Below are 20813 nucleotides of genomic sequence, written 5' to 3' on the forward strand. Positions count from 1 at the left end.
TGCTGCACATGTGCCAAACTAGATTTTATCCTTTTAAAATTTTAGACCTGATCCCTTTTAAATTTTACATTGATAAGACTTAATTGCTGGCTTAATGGTAGAACAGCATAGATGACAGATTGTCTGTACTACTGAAAGCTACTAGTAGTTTTCCATCCTCCTTCACTCTTTCTACTCCTACAACCCTCTCTTTCTCTAGCTACTATTTCAAAACTTGTGAAATAACTTGTTACTGTGGAAAAAACCCAACTCTGGGAAGATTTTCTTTTGCTGAGCTATTCAGATATGTACTGGCTGAGGCTGGCTGCTTTGCCTCAAAACAGAAGTGGCAGAGCCTCAGGTCAGTTGCCATATTTCTATATGTAACAATGGTTTATTCTAAAGTAAAATGCCTTGTCATTTAGTAATGACAGCTAATAATTAAACACCTTTCAGCACAGGGAAATCCATGTCTTACAGTACTCCACCAGAAAGGAGATTCTTCTTCTTCTCCTTTCATTGTAATACATAGTTTTCATAGATTTGAGTATCCTTTTATTTAGCAGAGTTAAATTTGCAGATGGTATGTCCAGGTAAAAAAACCCCCATGCTCTGCCCTTTGCCACTGAAATTCCCTTAATATTGGACCAGTGGGATAAGACGAACTGTAGATAGGGTTTATCCTCTCGTTTTTACCTTTACAACCACTAGAGGTTGATCTTCTCCGTTGTTTGCGAGCTTCATTCTCCTGTTATTTCCTTTTGAAACTGAAATTTTTCAGCAGCTATCTTATAAATAGGCCATTACTGATTTATTCCTCAGGTAAGTTTTGGAAGATGAAGACCAATCATACATATTTATTTCTAGGTGTTAAGAAAGACTGTAATTGTAATAGTGACTGTCACTGTCAGTATTTGATAATCTTTCAAGTAAAGAGACAGAGGTGGAGTTTCATATGGCTGTATTTGCTTTTGTAAACACTTATTCGGAAGTGTTTGAGACAAAACAGATCTTGAGGACCAGTTCTTTCATATTTGTTTTCACATAGTAGCATTTATCCATATAATCCTATTGCTGTGTACAGGAGTATCACAAGAACATGATCTAATCACTGGGCATAGCAGCCCAGGACCTCAAGTAATATTGATCTTAAAACAATGAAAACATCTAAACTGATGTGGATGTTTGAAATGCTTGTGAATTTTATTAATGTTGTGTGCACCAGCTGTCTTGTTTTCTGCCCTAGCACTCTTGCACCTCTTCTTCTAAGCCTTTCCCCTCACAAATTCCTGACTTTGACACTCACTGCTCAATATTCTGTGTGCCCTTCTACTTACCCTCTCTTTCCACTCCACTCCTGGTTTGCTTTTTTCTCTAAGCCTGGAAGATGGGGCCAGGAAATGCTCAGGAGAGGGAACATCTTCAGAAAAAACCTGTGGGTTCCAAAGAGATTCGTTAAGTTCAATTAATCCTGAGTGTTTATAATGCAGTCAATTGCAGCCCATGTTCAACAGGAATTTCAAGACTGACACAAGAGAAAGTCTTAGAAGTTTTTCTTGCATAAAATGAGTGGGCTGGGATTTTGACAAAACAATTATGCAAAAATTGATTTAGTAAGAGCAATGCAGTGCTTAATAAAACATTCCTAAAAATGGTCAAATAATTTGCTAAAACTTGCTAAGGCTTTTGAACAGAAAGAAAAGGCTAGGTATTCTGTTCTAACACTCAAAATAATTGTAAAGAATCTGAAATGAAAGTTTAAAAATGGAAAGTGTCAAACAACCTGAACTGCAGGTGGCACAACCAGATTTACCTGTGATTTAGATATTTTTCCCAAGTTTCCCTCTGCTTTTGACATCTTTCTTCCCTGATGTTTCTGTGAACATTGCTGCTTGCTTTATCTTAGGCAGAGCAACCACAAGAAAGGTGCTGAAACTTGCATGACAAAGGTGAACAAAATACATGAACTACAAGAAAAGAAAAACAGAATGGAAGAGTAAGGATATATAAATGTACTGATGATGATACTAAAGATGTAACTCATGGTTTTATTAGTCTATAGTGGCATTTGGAGGAGCTGCAATCTTCAAGCGAGTTGTTAATTTTACAGTTAATTTTTCTGAATCTAAATGGAGAAAATTCAGTCTGAGAAGGGACATTTTTAGTTTATTTCCTGAAAATAAACGAAAAAAGAAAACCCAAAACAAACCCACAAAGTCTCCATTTCACTTGTTTTTTCACTATGCTTGTTGAAAAACAAAGGGATGTTTTAATTTATTAGTTGAATATTTTAGATTGTTTTACAATATGGGGCTCCAGGTGGAAGTCTCACTGATTGTTTTCTAAGAGAGTATTTAGATCTTCTCTTTGCAGTAATACTAAATGTCTGTCAGGATTGGTTTTTTTTATAATGCACCTACAGATAGAAATACTTGGTTTCCCCGCTGTATACAGCTCGATATTTTTTGGAGTATAGCAAAACCTCATTTTAAAAGAAAGCTGGTAACTGAAGTGTAGTATTTGACAGCAGAGGGCACCAGTATCACACCAGCTGTCAGTCGCTCACCAAAGTTTTTCAACAGCTTGCTTGCATGGATGCAGAATGTTTCCAGCCTTAGAAATAGTAGAAATAACTGTTCTGGGCTGCAAATTCCCATTTTTCAGTTGAATGCCAGCAGATGTCTGATGTTTAGGCTAAATGATACCTCTGTGGGTTACTTAATTTGGCTTACACATTATGGTTTGTTATACAGTGCACTGTAAATAGTTTCCTTTCTGGCACTTACTGGTGAGATATTTCATCTCCCCCAAAATAAAGTTTGTTCCTGTGTCTGAGTATTTTTCAACCTTGTGTAGGCTATGTGGCAGGGATGCTTTCTTGCAGTCTGAGATTTTGAGATGTTGTTTTTTGGTTTTTTTTTTTTACCCCCAAGGAGTTTCTAAAAATCTGTAAAAGAGGATTTTGTAAATGTAGTTATAGATGCAATCAGAAAAACTTACATTTGATGCCAACTCAAGACTACGTTCTGCACATGTGAGCATTAGCAGCAAAGCATCAATCTCTCTTCAAACCTGAGAGGGAGAAATCCAGAAATCCCACAAGTTTACTCTCATGCTTGGTGCTGCTGGGAGCTCAAAGGTGTGTGACCTATTGCATTCTTTCCCATAAGCACAGTTTCATAGTTCTAAGTTACTGTTTGCCATAAACAAAGCATTCCATGGTTCCATGCCACGCCATGTGTTTGGTGCTAGGCTGTGGAAAACCAGGGCTGTGCTGAAAAGACGATTGCTGCAGACAGAATGGAACACTCCCCGCTGAGGTTTGCAACCTGGCAAAGGTCATGCTGAAACCACCCTCCACACTGTGTTGCGGTGACCCAGCCCCCTCCGGAGACGGGGCAGCAAGATGCCAATTAATCCCAGCCCATCCCCTGGATCGAGTTTCCCGAAGAGGCAGACTCAGAGGGTGGGTTGATGGGCAGCTCAGAAGCCTAAGCTGCACCCCCTGGGCGGTGCCCGGGTACAAGCCGCCTCCCCCGGGTCGGGAAAACTCTCGGTTACTGGGTTGTTCACTGATTCTTTGTTACAACTCCCGCCTCTCGGTTTCCCCCAGTGGTTCTTGTTAAATTGTATCCTCCCCCTGCCTTGTAACTCATTGGTTGTTTTCCCCTTTCACCGCGGTTTTCAAATTCCCTATAAAACTGTGGCCAAGCCTCGGGGGAGGCTCCCATCGCATTCCATCCCTTCTGAGCTTGTTCGGGTTGCGAAACTTCTAACAATAAACCTGTTTGAAGGCAGACCTGAACAGCCTCTCTCTTCCTTTGTCTCCAAACTAACGTGAGCTGACATCATGGGCTCCTGCCGTGTTCCCTCTGCCGAGAAGCCAGCTAGCCAGCCCAGCCAGCAGCTCTTTTCCTGGTGCCGAAGTCGCTGCAGCGACGCACAGAAGAACGCAGCTGGACTGACACTCTGACCAGGGGCGCGCCAGAGCTCCTGCTTCGAGCACAAGTACTGCCCCACATTGGGCGCCAATCTAGCGCAGTACTTGTTACTTCTCACTTGCATTACTTCTGTGCATCGCTGAAGCGACCGGCATCAGGAAAGGTGCTGCTGGCTGAGCTCGCTGGCTTCTTTGCAGAGGGAACACGGCAGGAGCCAATGGTATCAGCTCACATTAGCTCAGAGACAAAGCCTCTGGTATAACTTAGAGCAGGGTAGGCCCCAGGGTTAGTGTTTGATTCACAAATCTCTTCGTTAAGTCCCTGGAGCACTTTGAGCAGTGCAAGGAGGTGTGGGCAGATGCCCGCTAGGCAAGAGCAGAGGAACAGCTTGGTTGCCCTACATGTGAATGGGGGTGCAACTCCCCCAAGAGAGAGGGGTGATCTCCTCAGGCCACGGGGGCAGATGATGTCAGAGGACTTCACATCTTCTCAGCCAGGTGTGATTGCAGTGTGGAATAAATATTTAAGAATGACAAAAGATGAAATGGGTTGTGAAAACTGTGAATTGATCCGTAAAGCCTAAAGATAGTGCAATTTTTCTTCATTGTCAGACTGTTGTCTGCTGATCCTGAGTGCTAACAGAAGAATGCGAGAGAATTACTGCTGTTTGGAGGCATGAGGTTTTAAATGACTGGGAGAAAACTTGAGGAACTTTGTCGTATTAACAAAAATGGGTTATGTTGTAACCAGGAAAGCCTGACCTTATGACATGTGCAATGGATGACATCTGTGCAGTAGAGAAACTACTAATTTTGTATAAACTTGATGCTGTTGATCTGAGCTGATATGCACAGGATGAGATGCCTGGGTCAGATGCATCTTTATGGTGACCAATAACAGAGACCAGAAAATCCCTATGTTAAAGCTGCTGTTTTTGTTTACCATGCATGTGATTTCCCAGGACTACTTGTCAGGAGCTATGGGCATCTAGCAACTTGAATACTGTTAAAATTAATAAACCAGCCTTTTACCATGCAGCTGAATTCCACTTAACTTCAGTCCTTCCAGGGAGAAAAGACAGAAAAAAATCCTATCTTAGTGGGCCAGCTTCTTTGAACTTCCACTATCACTTTAAGAATGAACTTAAAACTAACCAGAATAAAATATCTGTGGTTGTGTGTCTGTGAGGGTGCATGAACTGGCTCTGTATAATGTCAATTCTTTCGTGTTTTGATTTTTTAAATATTAGTTGAAGGAATCATCCTTTAAATCAGTTTCTTAATGAAGTAATTGTTTTGAGAAGGGAGAATAAAAGGTTGTTATTTAGTATTTTTATACCTTTTTGGTATTTTCCATTGCAAACTTGTAAAATAAAAATATTAAACTCTGTGTGATTTGAAAAAACATGCTTCTCTTGAAGAAAATCCACTAACAAATGCAAATGTGCTAATTTAAAATAAGGCACAATGGAGCATTGCATTTCTGTTTGGGTTTTGGTTTTTGGTTTTTTTTATATGTACTATTTATGGTTTCACTGAATTGTTTTCTTTATTATGTGCATCCCAGTTATGAACTCGTGGGGGCAGGCAAGCTCCATGGATTTGAATGTAGTTGGGCTGAATAGTTTGTTTCAACCGTATCATAGCAAAAGAATTGTTTTCTGACCCCTTCACTGGGAGGTAGATGGATCTTGGATGTCTTTCTCTGTATATTATGTACCACACGTGTCTCAGAATTCACACACACACAAAAGAAGTTGGGGAAACATCCCCCACAAAACTGGTCAGACATAATGACATCTCTATTCTTTTGTTGTGTGAGCTTCATCTGTTTCACAAGACTTGGCTTGGATAGCTGGTTCTAGACAAACCCTTGCTAAATGATGGTAGTTTTGTGAAACTGTGCAAACTCAATTTAATGTTAATTACAGCAACTATTTAAGTTTATGCAATTTTTCAGTGTATACATGCTTGCAAACAGATACGTGTGTTACTTAGATGTGCATGTTGCTTTTTTCTCCTCCTCTCATTCCTCATGGGGTGCTTTTGCCTGTTGTAAGATTTAAAGGATGGTAAATAGCATAGCACACAAAATATTTAGATTTTCTTCAGTTACAAAGAGTTACAGACATTCTTTCTGAATATGAGAAATCATTAACTGAGGCCTGAGAATGAATTCAAGGACAAGGGGAGAAAGGCACCTTATTTTTAAATAACCAATTTATTTCCCCGAATTAGAAACACCTTCATATCTGAATTCTGAATATTTTGGTAGCTAAAGGTAGTCACAGGTTGTTACACAGCCCCTACATAAAATCGTAGAATAGTAGAGATATGTCTTCTTTTAAAATGTCCTTATTTTTAAAAAAAATCTCCCTATGTTTTGGTGCAGCTCCATCCTCTTTTCGACATTTGTCTGGAGGAGACTGAAGGCAGAGCAGAACAATACCCAGACACACAAAACATAACAGCATTTAGCAGAGCCCAACTCTAGTCACAAGAGCTTTATGTTCCTGTAGAGGGAGGCAAAGAAAAATGGAAGTCAAGGGAACTGAAATCCTCTAATGAATGGATCCAGTCATTTTTTAATCTTTGTGATTGTTTTTTTGGTTTCGTTGGTTGGTTGGTTTTGGGTTAGTTTTGTTTTGGTTTCTTTTATTACGTCACTGTTGAGGACAGAGGAGGGTATCCTACAGGATGGGCATAGGTTATTGTTGATTTAAAGCAGAATATGACTCAAAGATGTTAGGAGGTATTCCAAACCTGTATTCCAAACCTGTCCCTGACATCTGCAGAGCCTGGCTGTTTGTACTCCAGCAAGGGAAAGATTTGACTGTAGAGCTGGTAATTTTGTACTTGTCCACCCAAAGGTAGCTAAAATATCATATATATTGACAGCTCCTTTGCTGTAGATTAGTTTCAGTCTTATCCTCTGTGATTATTAGAAGCTTGACCTGGTCACAGGTAATAAAAAAAGTGTCAGTGTGTGAACCATGGAGCTCCTAAGTGGTGGCTGGCTTTTTCACCCAGTTTTGCAGGTACATATGCCTGGCTGTAAAAGCCATTCCAGTTCTGTTTTCCAGAGCTCTGGGAGAGAATTTTCCATTTTAAATTTGGACAGCTGTTGTATCTGGCTTCCAGGCAGCCACTAGATTCATGTGGATGATTCATTTTGAACTGGAGTTTTCTCAGACACAGGGCTGACCTCTCTACTCTATTTGAACTAAACACAGCCTGGGCCTTTCCTTTTGCAAATGACAGAGGTTTTAGCCAGCTTGCTTGGAAAGGAAAATAACAAAACCTTTCTACAGTAATAGTGAAAGGGAGAGAAAGATCTATCCCAATTTACCTTGTGATGCTTGGCATTGGGTTTAGGTTCCTTTCCAAGCTCTCTGTTCTCAAAGCAGCACAGATTGTAAGGATGAAGGGATGTCCCCAGCCACCACAGTCGTTGGTATTAATGAAATGCCAAGAGAACTATAATTCACTGCACAAATGGAGTGTCAATCTTCTTGTTCTGTGGTTGTGCCTACCATTGTACACAAGCATCATATCCTTTACTGGGGATGAGAGTTGCTGCAGCAGGAAGGATCCCATTCAAAATTTCACTCTTCAGAGAGATGACATACGAGAGAGGCCACTTCAGCAATTAAGTGGCCTCACATGTGGCTTCCCTGTAGATACACATCCTCAGGAAAGTTCTAATGACTCTTTTTACTTGATTGACTTTGATTTTACTTGATTGCCTATAATTTAAGTAATTTTTCTTTAAAAGGAAATACAACTGAAAGTTGTTTTAATTATTGCACCTTAAATTACAGAAGCAAATATTATGTCAAAAAGGTTAACTTTAGATAAAAATGCCAGGAGTGCAACTGAAGTAATCAAAAATATTCTCTCCTACTAGTCTTAGGCTTAGAAAACTCTGATTCAAGCAGCCCAAGATCTGGCACTATTTGGTTTTGAAATTTTCATTTTACTTCACTTGAAAATTTTTCCTTGTTGATGGGCAATGTGACTCATTTGTTTTGGCCATATGCTAAAATATATATGTACACTCATTAACTATTTTGTATCTTTTCCTTAAATTGTAAAAAATGTCTGTTGAAGAGCTCTGAATTTCTCCTGAATTATGGAGCCATTATGCTTAGATAATGAGTGGAAGTCACAATCTACCTTATTCAACAGGCATTAAACTTTCTCAAACTCAAAAAAAAGATTTTCATGACAAAATTTGACTTAGGAACACTAAGTCTAACTAATTGACACATTTGATAGGAGTCCCAGAGATAAAATTACTGAGGTAGATTTTGATTCTTGCAGGTATGACTTCTGTCTAGTTGCAAACATTTAATCTGTGTTCGTTTGCAGTATCCAAGTGTAGATGGATTAATTTCTTTGGCTTGCTGTTCCTGCTAGCACTGTTCACACTGTTTTCTCACATAACTGTCTTCTTGCTAGCTTGATAATTCTCCTGCTGGGCAGGATGAGAATTTGCGCTTTAGATCCTGTCTATATAGGGAAGGCAAACTGCTTTAATGACATTCATAAAATTAAACCAGTCGTCTCCTGACACACTCCAAAGTCATTAAAAAGCCTGTATTTATAACAGTGGTTCTTTTTAGGTTGGGGGTGCTCTGTGCCAGTTCTTACCAGTGTTCTTCATGGATGTTTTAGTTCAGACAATACAAAAGTGTCTTGCTGGTCAGGGCATGGGTAATACACTCCATTGTGATTTTGTAAGAGCTGGAGCTATCTGAAAAGCTGTAGCTCTTGGTTGCTCTCCAGCAGCCCTGGCTGGAGGGACATCTGCTTCACACCCTTTCAGCTGGGCCTCTAGAAAGTCTCATGGGACGGGTCCCTAATTCCCTGCAGTGAAAGCCATCTGGATTAGCTCACATCTCACCTGGCAGCAGTTTAATCTAAAGTGGACTGACTTTGCCCAAAAAGTCAGGGTAGACAGAAAATCTGGCAGGGTCTGGCTGTAAAGTGATCTAGTAATCTCAGTAAATAAACTAGTATGGCTTTTAGTTTTTTGACCCAGTCCAGCTATATCTGCAACTGGATATGTGACTGCTTATTCTATTTTTCTGTAAGCTTAGTGGATATGGTGAGATATCTGAAATTAATTTTCAATGCTGAAAAAATTTAATTGAAATGACCACATCCCATTGATTCATTCTATATATCCCTGAAAGAGTACATGACCTGTTACTGCTTGATAACTACATTTGCCCAGTAAACATTACTCCAGTAATATGAAGTCAACAATCTGTGAAGTGCTAAACATGTATCTAACTTTAAAATTTGCCCTTATTAACTACAATAAAACTGGAAAGGTGGCTTACAGTTTTCATACACTGGACAAGATCTGATCACTCTGAGTTACAGCAGTAATTTTGGATTCTTCTAGGCTTTCAAATTATTGCCAGCCCATAGGGTTTAAGATTTTGGAATCCAAAGCATTAGCTCCATGTAATATAGGCATGTGTAAACTACAAAGAATTATGCAAGAGCTTTTTGTCTTGCTTTATAATGTGTAATTTATTCATGACTGAAAATATGTAGAGCTTTTGACATGCCTGTTATGTTCTATTTAGTGATTTTTAGGTGATTTAATTGCACCTCCTTAACATTCAGATTTTTGCTATTTTTACCACCATAGCATCTTTTCATGACTGGGGCGGATTTCTGGTGGTGACTTACATAGAACTCTTGTTCTTTACATTAGATTACATAGTAGCTCAATGAATTAAGGATATATGGTAGTCAAATTATTGCTTTTTATCTTTTGTAGGGCAAATGATGTCCAGATTGCACTTAAAATTTCTTTGCTATTGAAAAGGTTGGGTCCATATTGGTGAGGTCAAACTTGATCCAGGAAGTCTGTTGCTTAACACGTTACCTCAGTAGGAATGAGTTTCATAACATTTGTAGTCTACTAATATATATCCCAAAGCTGTCATGACAATAACAACCAAAAACAAAAACAAACCCCAAAATTTCTACTTGCTAGTAGACATGGACAAATGTTTGCCAAAACAGAAAGCTAAAAAGAGCTAGAAATTAGTTAAAGGAAAACCCACCATCATTGTATACAAATATAATCTGTAAACCTTCATGAAAATTATATCCAGTACAAAAACATACTGGAGCTCTTTATATGTGGTGGGATAGTGGGGATGGGGTTTACATGACTTGCACTGAAAGTGTCTTAAATTATTTTCTTCATATTCTTTCAAATTTATAGCAGTTGCTGAGCTTTGGGTACTTCTCACTTGAGTTAGAGTGTGGGGTTTTTTGTGGTTTTGTTTGTTTGTTTGTTTTTAATTCAGGAATCCTCCAGGTACATTTTCATTGTAGCACTGAGTTCTGTTGTAAATTTTAAAAAAATAGGCTTTTGTAGAAAAAAGTATTCACATTTGCATATTTAAATAGTTACCAAGAGAAAAACAAATCTGCCAGTTCTTGCTTTCATTGATTACATAGAGGTTGAAAATTCCCAAGTCACTGTTATATCTCATTAAGTGGAATGATAGAAGCTGTGTGCATCATCATCATCTCTTTGAATATAGTGCTGCTAAATAAAAAGACAAAAATATTTCCTCATTAAGAATTTTAGCTGACTACCTCTTCACAAATGTTGGTTTTTATAATGTATCATTTTTCCTTATTTGTAATTCTTGTGTAAATGAACAGATGGGAACATTTTGCATGTAAAGATTCCGGTTTATTTAGGGAAGGGGTAAATGGTGAGTCTTTGTGCTTGTTGATACTTCTAGCATAAGTTTATCAATTCATAATTTAATGTAAATCTCACTTTAAAAGTTCCCACTCTTCCTGTCCTGAGTTATTAGGAACAAATACCCATGTATGTACTACTATGGTTTCCTGATTTGATCCAGGGAAAGTTTTTGCAGAGGTGCTGTAGAACCAGGTAGGTGATTGCTTTTCTTCCTACCCCCAGAACAGTGGTTTAGTTTTAAAAGGAAGAAGAAAATGAGTAAGAAAGTAATTGAAGCTGGGAGAAAGAAATTGCTGTCACCAGTGTTATCTTTGTAGACAGATTGTTCCTTTTTCTGTAAAAAAAATGACCAATTTTGAGAGGGTTCATTTTAGAATGACACCATTAAAATTGGATTCTTCTGACAGTTGGAAGTTCTTCTGTCATTGGTTTTTTTGCAGTCCTGATTCTTCCCTGGAAACTTCTGACGTGTTTTTGTCATAGCACTTATGGGAGTGAGGCATGGAGAATAGGGTTTCACCTGAGCTGCTTTGGGATTTGGAAAACTGTTAAGGGGTCTAGCACCTTCTTCAAGCTGCTTTCAGGACAAACTAGCATGATTCAGCAACTGATTTACGTGGCTGCACACAGTACCGGTGCAAAATCTGTGATAAGCTGTCAATATCTATCAAGACAGCAATAAATTTGTGTGTTAATGGCCTAGAGTTGCAGGGAAATAAGTAGTTCCTTTGCTTCAGCATATTCACGTGGAAGATACTGTTGTTGGGAATAACAGAAGGATTGAGGGGTCCTTATTCCATTAGCAATTACAGACAGTACCCCATTGCTGTGAACAGGCATCTCGGTGTGAGGACACTTTCCTACCACTGAAATCTATACGTGCCCCAGAGGTTGCTGCAGGAGCCAGAAGTAAGACAGTGAAGCCATTCAGGATAGAGAAGAAAGCTTTACACAGCTAGAACTGCATTGGAATGCTAGGTTGTCTGGATGTAATTACTGCACAGGGATTTAGCCAGAATAGCTGTCATATTGTGAAACACGCCGCGTGATTTTTTTAATTTTTTTTTTTTTAATGGCACAAGCAGACATGATTTTGGTTTTTCATCTTATCAAAAACAATGGTTTTTCTGTTTCCACAGTATCCTATGAAGTTGGCTAACAAATTCTTGATGCTTCTGGTATGTTAACATGTACAGCATAAGAGCAAAAGCTGTTAAATACCGTTTAGGTGCTGAAGCTGAAAAATGCAAAGATATTGCTCAGCCTAGTGTAAAAAAATCAAAAATTATCTGAAAAATTGGAGGTAACAAATCTGTCTCATTTGTATTTCTTACTCTTCTCTTTTCATAAAGTGAAAAATGCCATACATTTTGTACTAAACGGATGCAACTAATATGCCTGAAGCACTGTGTTCCATATATTTAATAAATTATATTGTAGGTGGCATGTTTGCCTACTTCTGAATTATTCACTACAGCATTTTAGATAATTTAGCTTTGTATCTCGTTTCTAAACCCACTCTTAATAACTTAATATTTCAACCACAAATATTCATCATGTTAAGGATAATTTTAGGGGGAGGGAGGAAAAAGGAAGGGAACAGTGTCTGACATTCCTTTTGAATTTGAAGAATAATTGAAGGTATTGTATTGTCTCACACATGCCAGAACTGTCTTGTGGATCCTCAGCTATTATCTGCTGGTGTATTTCTAGTTATTTAAATCAACAGTTGAAGATCAAGCCCTAGTTATCCTGGGATCCCACGTGACAGAAACTTTTGAAAAACAGAAACAAACTGAAAATAGCTGGGTTTATAGGCTTGACTTGGAGATAAAGTAAAGGTGATTGAAAGATGGCTTTTCTGATTGAACACAGAACTAGTAGTGATGGTAAGAGACAAAATGAGTCATCCTTACTAAATGTGGTGAGATTCCTCGTGTCCTCGCTGGTTTTTGTCAATTTAGAATGGGATAAAGGAAAGAACTGTTCAAGCAACAGTCGCTCAGCCTTTTTATTTGTGTCCTGTTTTTAATTTACCATTGTAAATGCCAGTGAAATGAGTACTAGTATTGTAATATCTGGAGAAATATAGTTGGGTCTTGAAACTCTCTGTGCTTGTCTGGTATTTATCCAAGTGTATCCTACCTGTGCTGTAGCGTGGGAGCCAAGACTTTGTGTTCAGCCCTATGCTGTAGTTCTTCCTCAGGACTTGTACTTTATGGCCAAAATGGATGCAATTTCAAATGCATTTGTGTGTCTGCCAGACTCAGCCTCTCTTAAAATGCTTTTTTTGAAATGCTTGAAAATTGTAGGAAGGGCAGTTTTCTCCTCCCAGAAGCTGAAGTCTGTAGGGCTTGTGATGTGTTCGAAGCAGTTTTGTACTGATTTTAAATGTTCTGACTGATAAATGCATCAATGTGGAAGATGAAAGTTGAGTTGGGGAAATAGCCATGAAGGGCTCTTGTCTGTCATTCAGATGAGCAGTGTGGGGAAAAAAAAGTTTAAAGGGAAGTTTTTGGAACTTACAACTCAGTAAGACATTGGTTTCCCTTCCTAAATGACAATTACCCTTCTGAAATACCTATTACATAAATCTTTCTATATAAAATCTAGGGTTCCAGGCATCCTCTTGATTCCATAATGAGCCTGTGATTGTTTGGCTTGTACACCAGTACTCCTAAGCTGCAAATGTACAACCAACAGGTTGTGCATGCCATTTTCAGACTAATATATTTGTCTACTTTTGAAGTTGCAGCAGGCATCTTAATGTACAAATTTTGCTTTCTACTATTTTTAATCTTTTATGTGACTGTGAATTATTGACTGGCTAAAAACAATGTATGATACATTTGAAGATAAAATGGACAAAAAAGTGGAATCACTCATTTCTACCACTTTACGGCCTGACAGACTCAACAGAAGGAAAAGTAGTAAAACCCATGGTTTTATCAGTGAGATGGGTGGATCAGACCCTGAACACACTGCAGAAACAGAGTAATGGAAGAAATCTGTGCTGATCTTCGCCAGTTTTCTGGTAGTAAATGCACTTTTAAAGTCCCTGTCAGCTGGGTCTCACAGAATAGAAGTGCCATTGCAAAGCAGACAGGGAAATCTTTCTGTGTCAGAATGATGAGTGGAGCAGGAGACATTGCAAAGGTGATACTGATAAAAGAGCATAGCAGAAGGGAGGCATTTTTTGATGGGGACATATTCCTGGGACTTCTGAGCAGCTTCTTTGGTGTAGCAAGGCAAATTTTCATGTCTAAACCATGAAACTTGTTCAAATGTACGTTTAATTCAATCCAATCAGATAATTAGCTGGGTTAATGAATATTTTGGGCAACTGTAATTCTTCATGTACTGTGTGAAACTGAACATCTGAAATACGTATGTGCATGTGGAAGCTAACGAGCTCTGATTACATTTGGTATGTTCATTCATTAATTCCATAGATGAAATTCATAGGTTCAGAATGTAACAAAAAATGTACCTGAATTCCACAAGATGAATCTGTTTATTTTCATATAAAATTTTATCTGAGGCCCTTTGTGTTCAGGAGTCCACAAGACCCAATAGACTTAATACAGCAATTTAGTGTGGTAGTTTTTTTCTCCTTCTGGTGGTTTATTTTAAATCGTTCTGCAGCTGTTGTATAAATAGGTGTTTTGGTATCTGTTTGCTCAAACATCTGTATTTTTGTGTACTTTTAGTCTGTAGTACCTCCAAGGTGTCTATCTGCCACGAAAGACGTGGGTGTCTGTGCTTCTAAAGCATTCAGCCTTTGGGAAACTCCATTCCATAGCTGCAGAAGTGAATTACTGACATTCCAACTTCATAGTGTCTGTATTTGGTTTTAGAGTTCTTCGAGGCATGGGCCATTTCCTTGTTAAGAGTTTTCAGTTTAGCAAAAAGAGCTCTGTTACTGGACATTCTTTGACACAGCAGGCTGCCATGGTGCTCATCAACACTGGGGAACTGATAGCCTTTGTAAAGGTGCTCATTGAGTGATCTTGCTCTCTTTTTGCAGAATCATGTAAACCCAGCGATGGATTTCACGCAGACCCCTCCTGGAATGCTGGCGCTCGACAACATGCTGTACTTTGCTAAACATCACCAGGATGCTTATATTCGGGTAAGGCTTCCTCTTGTCATGGAGGTCTTTGCAGTTGCCTGTTCACAGTGATTATGTCCTATTTACAGCTGACTTTCAAGAGGAGGTTCAAAATCCCCGTATCATTAACAACAAACTCTAGGAAGACAAACCACATGATGCTACAACATGACATGTCTGTAAAAGCTCTGGGAGAAAGCTGTAGATGTGTCTTGTCTGCCATTGCCGAGTCAAATAGTCTAGGTATTACTTTTTGCAAATACTCCTTTTTGCTTAGGCCTGCAAAGAGAAGAGAAATGAGCCTGTGCCTTTGTCAGATGCATAATGGATGACCATAAACTAAAGGAGTAATTATGCAGAATTCTCTGACCTGCTTCAAGCCTACCAAAAAACTGACAGGTTTTTTTGTGGAAAGGGGGCTTTGATGATCAAATGCCTTGATAGGTGACTGTGTTGGCAGTGTCTTGAGGGTTAAGATGCTTCCATTAAAACTACTGCTGTAGGTGAGGTAATTCTTGGAGTAAAATATGCATCATGATTCACTTGTATGACCCATTCCTGCCCCCTGCCCACTCCACTTCCTACATCGGTTATTTCAAGGGTAATTAGAGGGGTTATGGGTTGCATCTGTCCAAGAAGAGGCATACAACTGGATAATACCTGCCTCCAAAGAGAACAACTTTTCCTGAACTTTATTGCAATCAAGTATTTTCCCAACATAAACCTAGCAAGCACAGATGGAAGTGGAGGAAACTCCAGAAAGTCAATGTCTGGATCTTGTAGGGATGGTTTAAGTCCTCAAGAAAACGCACACATGCAGACCTGCTTAGAGAAGGTTGTGTACACACACCAGTCATTTCCTCTAAAAGTCAAGAGTGAGCTTTTAATATATATTATCATCTGTTTTCTGTTAAAAGTAAATTGGTGTCAAAGCTCTAACAGGTTTGCAAGGGGCCTGCCGAAATCCATGGACAAAATACTAGATGATGAGATTGTAGGATTTGCCCTTTAAATGGATCTTTCTCCTCAGTCTGAATCTAGCAATAACTCTTAAAAAAGGCACTGTGGTAATATGCAATAAAACAGTGCTTATCAATCCTTATAAATCCCTGAAATGAAAGGATATCTCAGGTAATGAACAAAGAACATGTTTTCTGGATAAACTATGCTGAATAGTGGTTTTGTTTATAAAAAGAGAATTGGTTACTGTTTCTCATTAAAATTTTATAAGATCTGGACTATGTTACTTCTTACTTCTTCTGAAAATTGTAAGTTTAGAGAATTAGAGGTAGCCAGTGCTTCCAAATGAGTCAGACACATTTTAAAGAAGCTTGAAAAATTTGAAAGGGGACAGAAATTCTGTTGAAATAGAGCTTTCATTGGCATCTCTCAATTTTTTCTTATTTTTTCATGTTCATGTTGCAAATGCTGTCTTAAAAATTGGATTCAGTGAAGCACGTAATTAGCCACTTTTTGGAAAGGATTTTGCTGCTGGCTCAGCCTTGTTTTTATAATGCAGTATTTTTGCTGCTGCATTACTGAGAATTTTTGTTGTTTTGAGCTGCCTGTTTTTGTTCCTGCATGGTTCCTGTTAGGAGAGTGCCTGAGTGCTTCGTGTATTTCCCTCCTGAGAAAGAGTACACATCCACTAGAAGTGCCTTACGGAGGCACTCTCAGATTCAATTGCTTGCCTAAAGCTGCTTTGGGGACTGTAAATGTGCTTTGGGAGTATGTTAGTCTATCCACCACTCTGAGGAGTTCTGCTTAGTGTTTATACAGCATTGCTGGCACAGTAGGAACACCTCTGAGATGATGGTGTTGTGCAACTCCTACAGTGCTGATAGTCTTTGATTGCAAAAGACACCTACTTTCTATCTCTTCATCTCCTTGACTTACTAACAGGTGTACCATAGTTTCCTGTGGCCCCTGATGTGCCTGTTCCTTTTTCGAGTTCCTTATTTTATATCTAACACTTCCTTTCCTTCATGGCCTTCAGCTCCCAAAGCTCCCACAACACCAATTTGCTCTACTTGTACAGCCTGTTGACCTTGCTTATTTTTTCAGATGTATTTCTACTCCTGTACCCTAATAAAATTCCTCCTGTGGTCAAGCTAAATTTTCCACAGGAAATTGTTAGCTATACAATCAGCTATACATTTGCAGCTTGAAAAACTTGTTTGACAGGAGCTCTTCTCTTTTCCTTGTTGATACTAGGAAATAGTTTGGTTCCTAGGAGGAGAGATTATTTTCAACTTGGCTCTTTGCAGTGCAATTGATTCCTGTGCCATGGGGTTAATTCCTAAGCCCCAGATACTATCTCTGCTATGCAGTAATTAGAAATTGAGGCTGAAAATCAGAGCTGGTTTGGAACGAACTGGGAATATCTGAAGTTTTCCTTGATAGAATGTGGTGTATTAAGCAGAGATGCTATCAGGAAGTCATAATGGTTTCAGTGAGTGTATTGGCAGTGCTGCATTTTAATGGGCAGCACAGTTCCCTGCAGTCTGACCTGTGACTCTAAGGATGCCCCAGCTGCATGACCCTTAGTTCTTGCGTTAATGAAAATAATGGATAAGCAGAAGTTAGGAGAGAATACAGTCAATGGGTAATCTCTTCCCTTTTCTATCCTTGTTCTGCCTCTCATAAGAGATTCTGCATAGAAGTAATTTGCATAATAAATGGATTAGTTGGATTGGAAGGATATCTGAAACTGAAGTGTCCTTTTGGGGGCTGGCAGTGGGGCTTCAAAGACCAGTAGAAAACTAATGTACTTTAGCACACTAAAGTAGGAAGAGTAAATACAATTGCAATTTGTTAAAGAACATGGGTGTGAAAGCACTGGAGCAGATGGGTAACACTGCATCTTGAAAGCAAAAGGCATTTCAGGGTGAAAATATGGGTGGCACACGGTGAAGGAGGAAACAAAAATAACCACACTTTCCCCCCCTGTTTTTTTCTTTTTTACCTCCTTCCCCACAATCCACTTCTTTCATTCACCTTTTTCCCCTTGTGTACTTATTCCTGAAAGTGCAGTAATATGTTTTTTTTATTTGCTGTCTTCCTTCAGATAAACACAGTGTTTATACAAACTTTGAGTTAACAGATCTTGAATCTCAGGGTTTCGTTTGCCGTACGAGATGACTGGAGCCTCCAGTAGAAAGGTTGCTTAGTGAATAGGAAAAAAACATGTTCTCTTTGACTGTGTGGTGTTGTTAGCTATCATTTGGATTTTTAAAAAGTGTCCTATTGAATTAGTTTCCTGTTGAGTTATCTTTTCTTTCTCTTTTAAATTTGTCAGGTGCTATCAGTGACTGATATGCAGCGGGGTTTTTTTTCATGTTGCACTTAAATAATCAATCATTATCATCAGAGGCTTGGCTTTTAAAAGGTGATGACTTAGTATATGGAATGCTTTGATGGAAGCAGTGTTGAATCTCTGCAAGAAATTTTAAAATTTTCCACAGGAAATAATTGGCAGCTTCCCAAGCTCCATAATTATAGGACAGCCAGAGTGTATAATTAAATTTAACAGAGAAGAAAATGATTGGAATAAAGCTTTGTGACAGATAATTTTTTTGTTCTTTAGTAGCAGACAAGTCACATGTTCCCCCAGTTTCAATTTACTCCTTTCCAAAACTACTTCAGCTTCACATTCTACTAATTTTAAAAATAAAACTATAAGTTACCATTGAAGACAGACTTTATTCAGTATAGACATCTTGAAATTTTTCTTACTGATAACTTGTAACAATGTGCCTTTTAATTCTTCTGGAGAAAAAAAATTCTCATTCTAATGAATTTGGTTTTGAATGACTGACAAATTGGTGGCTCGTCTATATTTTTCTTCTGTGTTTTTGACCAGCTATATTGTAGCAGGACTCACTGCTGCTTTGGGGTCAGATTCTGCCTTGAGAAGACACATACTGTGTCTCATCATTTTGTTTAAGCACAAGGGATTGGTGCTTCAGGCAGAAAATGCACATAAAATTAGCAGCTTTGTGTCTGAACATTGGCTGGTCACCTATTTTGGGTTCATTCCAATTGGCTGCCTAAGTTTATGTCCAGTTCTTTGCCCTTTATTAGATTAGCAGACTCTTCATTTGTAGGAAGAAATACCATTTTATTCGTCTGAAATTCAAGTCTCATCTGCAGAAGAAGAAGTTTATGCCTGTTCCCACTGATTTTATCTATTTGATGCAAATATTTGTTTGATATTGAATGCAAAATTTTCCATATAAAATATTATCACCAGGGTGGGAAAGCAGTGTTGAAATCCATGCTGAAAATTTTGGCTTATCAATCCCTTGGTGTATTTTATAATGGATCCAATGCTATTACAATTTTGTGAGTGACATGTAAGATACTTAGTGGTATGCTCTTAGATTCTCTGTCCTTGCATTTAAAATTTTTTTTTTAAGTTATTAAAATGTTTCAAATAAAAAACCCAAAATGTGGACTTTGGTTGCACCAAGACTTACTTTGATTACCTGAAAATTAGAAGCTGACTTGGTTTTTGGTCAGTAGTAGAAAATCCCCCTTCCCCTGAATTTGCTGAGCTGGTGATTTGGTTATTCACACAGTTATAATGCAGGGACACTTCTTCCCCAGCAGCTACATTTGGGGAGGCTGAGGAGGGAGCTCTTTTGCATTTGAAGCTTTCAGAAATCAGAGAGGAGGAGCAGGTGCTGTTTGCAAGTGCCAGTGATGCAGGCAGGAAGATTGCTGGCATCCTGCAGAGACCTTTCAGAACTTCAATGGGTTGAGTCACAGTCAGACTGTCTGCCGTATACTTTCTAACCCATGCAGTTGTTGTATAGGAGGCTGCCTACACATCCTTCCGTCAATTCACAAAGTCTCCTCGTGCCTACTCACTCTATCCTGATCAGATACAAGGAGTCCAACATGTAACTTCAGCATTTTCTGAAATAAAATTAAGCTTGATTTCTGCCATAGGGAAAGGGATATAATTTATTTTTGTTCTGTAGAAGGTAGAGAGAAAAGTGAGCTTTTTCACATGAGTCTTCCAGGTGAGTGCATGAAGGAATGCAGTTTTCTAAGAGACCTAATTGCCTAAGCCAAATTCCCTCCCTATTAATGTGTTCTTGTCTTTCCTCTGCCAAGCTTTCCATTCTCTGTTCTTACCATCCACTCGGTCTCTAAGGGTCTTTTTGCCTCCCTTTTGTTCCTTCCCAAATATCACACAATGTTTCTTCTTTACATGCCCTGAGGGCCTCCATCACTGGCAGCAGAATTGAGATGGTTCCCTCTGCAGTTCAAGAGGCAAAATCCTGGAGTGGCTGTTAGCAGCATAAATGCAAAGTTAGCACTGAGGAAGACAATTGTAAGGGAGTCATGGCACTCTCTGCACAGCCCTGTGTGGAATGTGCAGGGGGATACATATGGCATCTTATAGTCCTGCATGTGTTCAGATCACTCTCCACCATTCATAGCACACCTAAACTTTCCCAAGTTTATGGAAGCTCTTGTCTAAATGATGTCCTGATCCAAAGAAATTGTTGCAAGTCTAGCAACTGTCTTCAAAAGGTTTTGAATCACACCATGTGTTGCAGCAATAGCATATAAAGATTGGCCTAGTTTTTGTGGAGCCATAGTCCCTCCACCTGCAAAGCTGAGATGTGGATACATGAGGAGAGAAAACCAGCTCTGGATTGTCAAAGGTTTTCCGGTTTACTCCGTGTCCAGGGCATTTGTGATGTGAGTCTGGCTGCTGATGTGCTGTAAAGGTTGATGTTTTTCTCATATAGCCATACCACAATAATATTAGGGCATCCATAGGGCCTGTTTTACATTATGAAAGAAAAGAAAATTCAAAACTTTGCTATATTCTGCAGATACTGCAGTTTTCTACCTTCTACCTCTGCCATTGGTGAACAAGGTGAGACCTTCAGGAAAAGCATTGCTGCCTTATATTTGTGGGAGGGAGAGGGAGAGGAATACCTGGCTGGTAGTTTTCAAACTGGACCAGTTCAACGCCAAATCCCTCTCACATACCTGTGACTGTGCCAAGTGAAGAGCAC

General features: G+C 38.9%; 1 protein-coding gene across 4 annotated transcripts in view; it reads left to right on the top strand.

Annotated features, from left to right (window-relative positions):
• The window catches only part of ELMO1 (engulfment and cell motility 1), a 311991-nt gene that overhangs the window by 134301 nt on the left and 156877 nt on the right, over positions 1 to 20813 (top strand). For all 4 annotated transcript variants that reach the window (XM_048298919.1, XM_048298911.1, XM_048298938.1 and 1 more), the window contains one exon: positions 14692 to 14796. In XM_048298919.1, coding sequence (XP_048154876.1) covers positions 14692 to 14796 — 105 coding nt within the window. The remainder of the gene's footprint in view (positions 1 to 14691; positions 14797 to 20813) is intronic.

This window comes from Corvus hawaiiensis, chromosome 1 (genome assembly GCF_020740725.1).
Source record: "Corvus hawaiiensis isolate bCorHaw1 chromosome 1, bCorHaw1.pri.cur, whole genome shotgun sequence".
Taxonomy (NCBI): domain Eukaryota; kingdom Metazoa; phylum Chordata; class Aves; order Passeriformes; family Corvidae; genus Corvus; species Corvus hawaiiensis.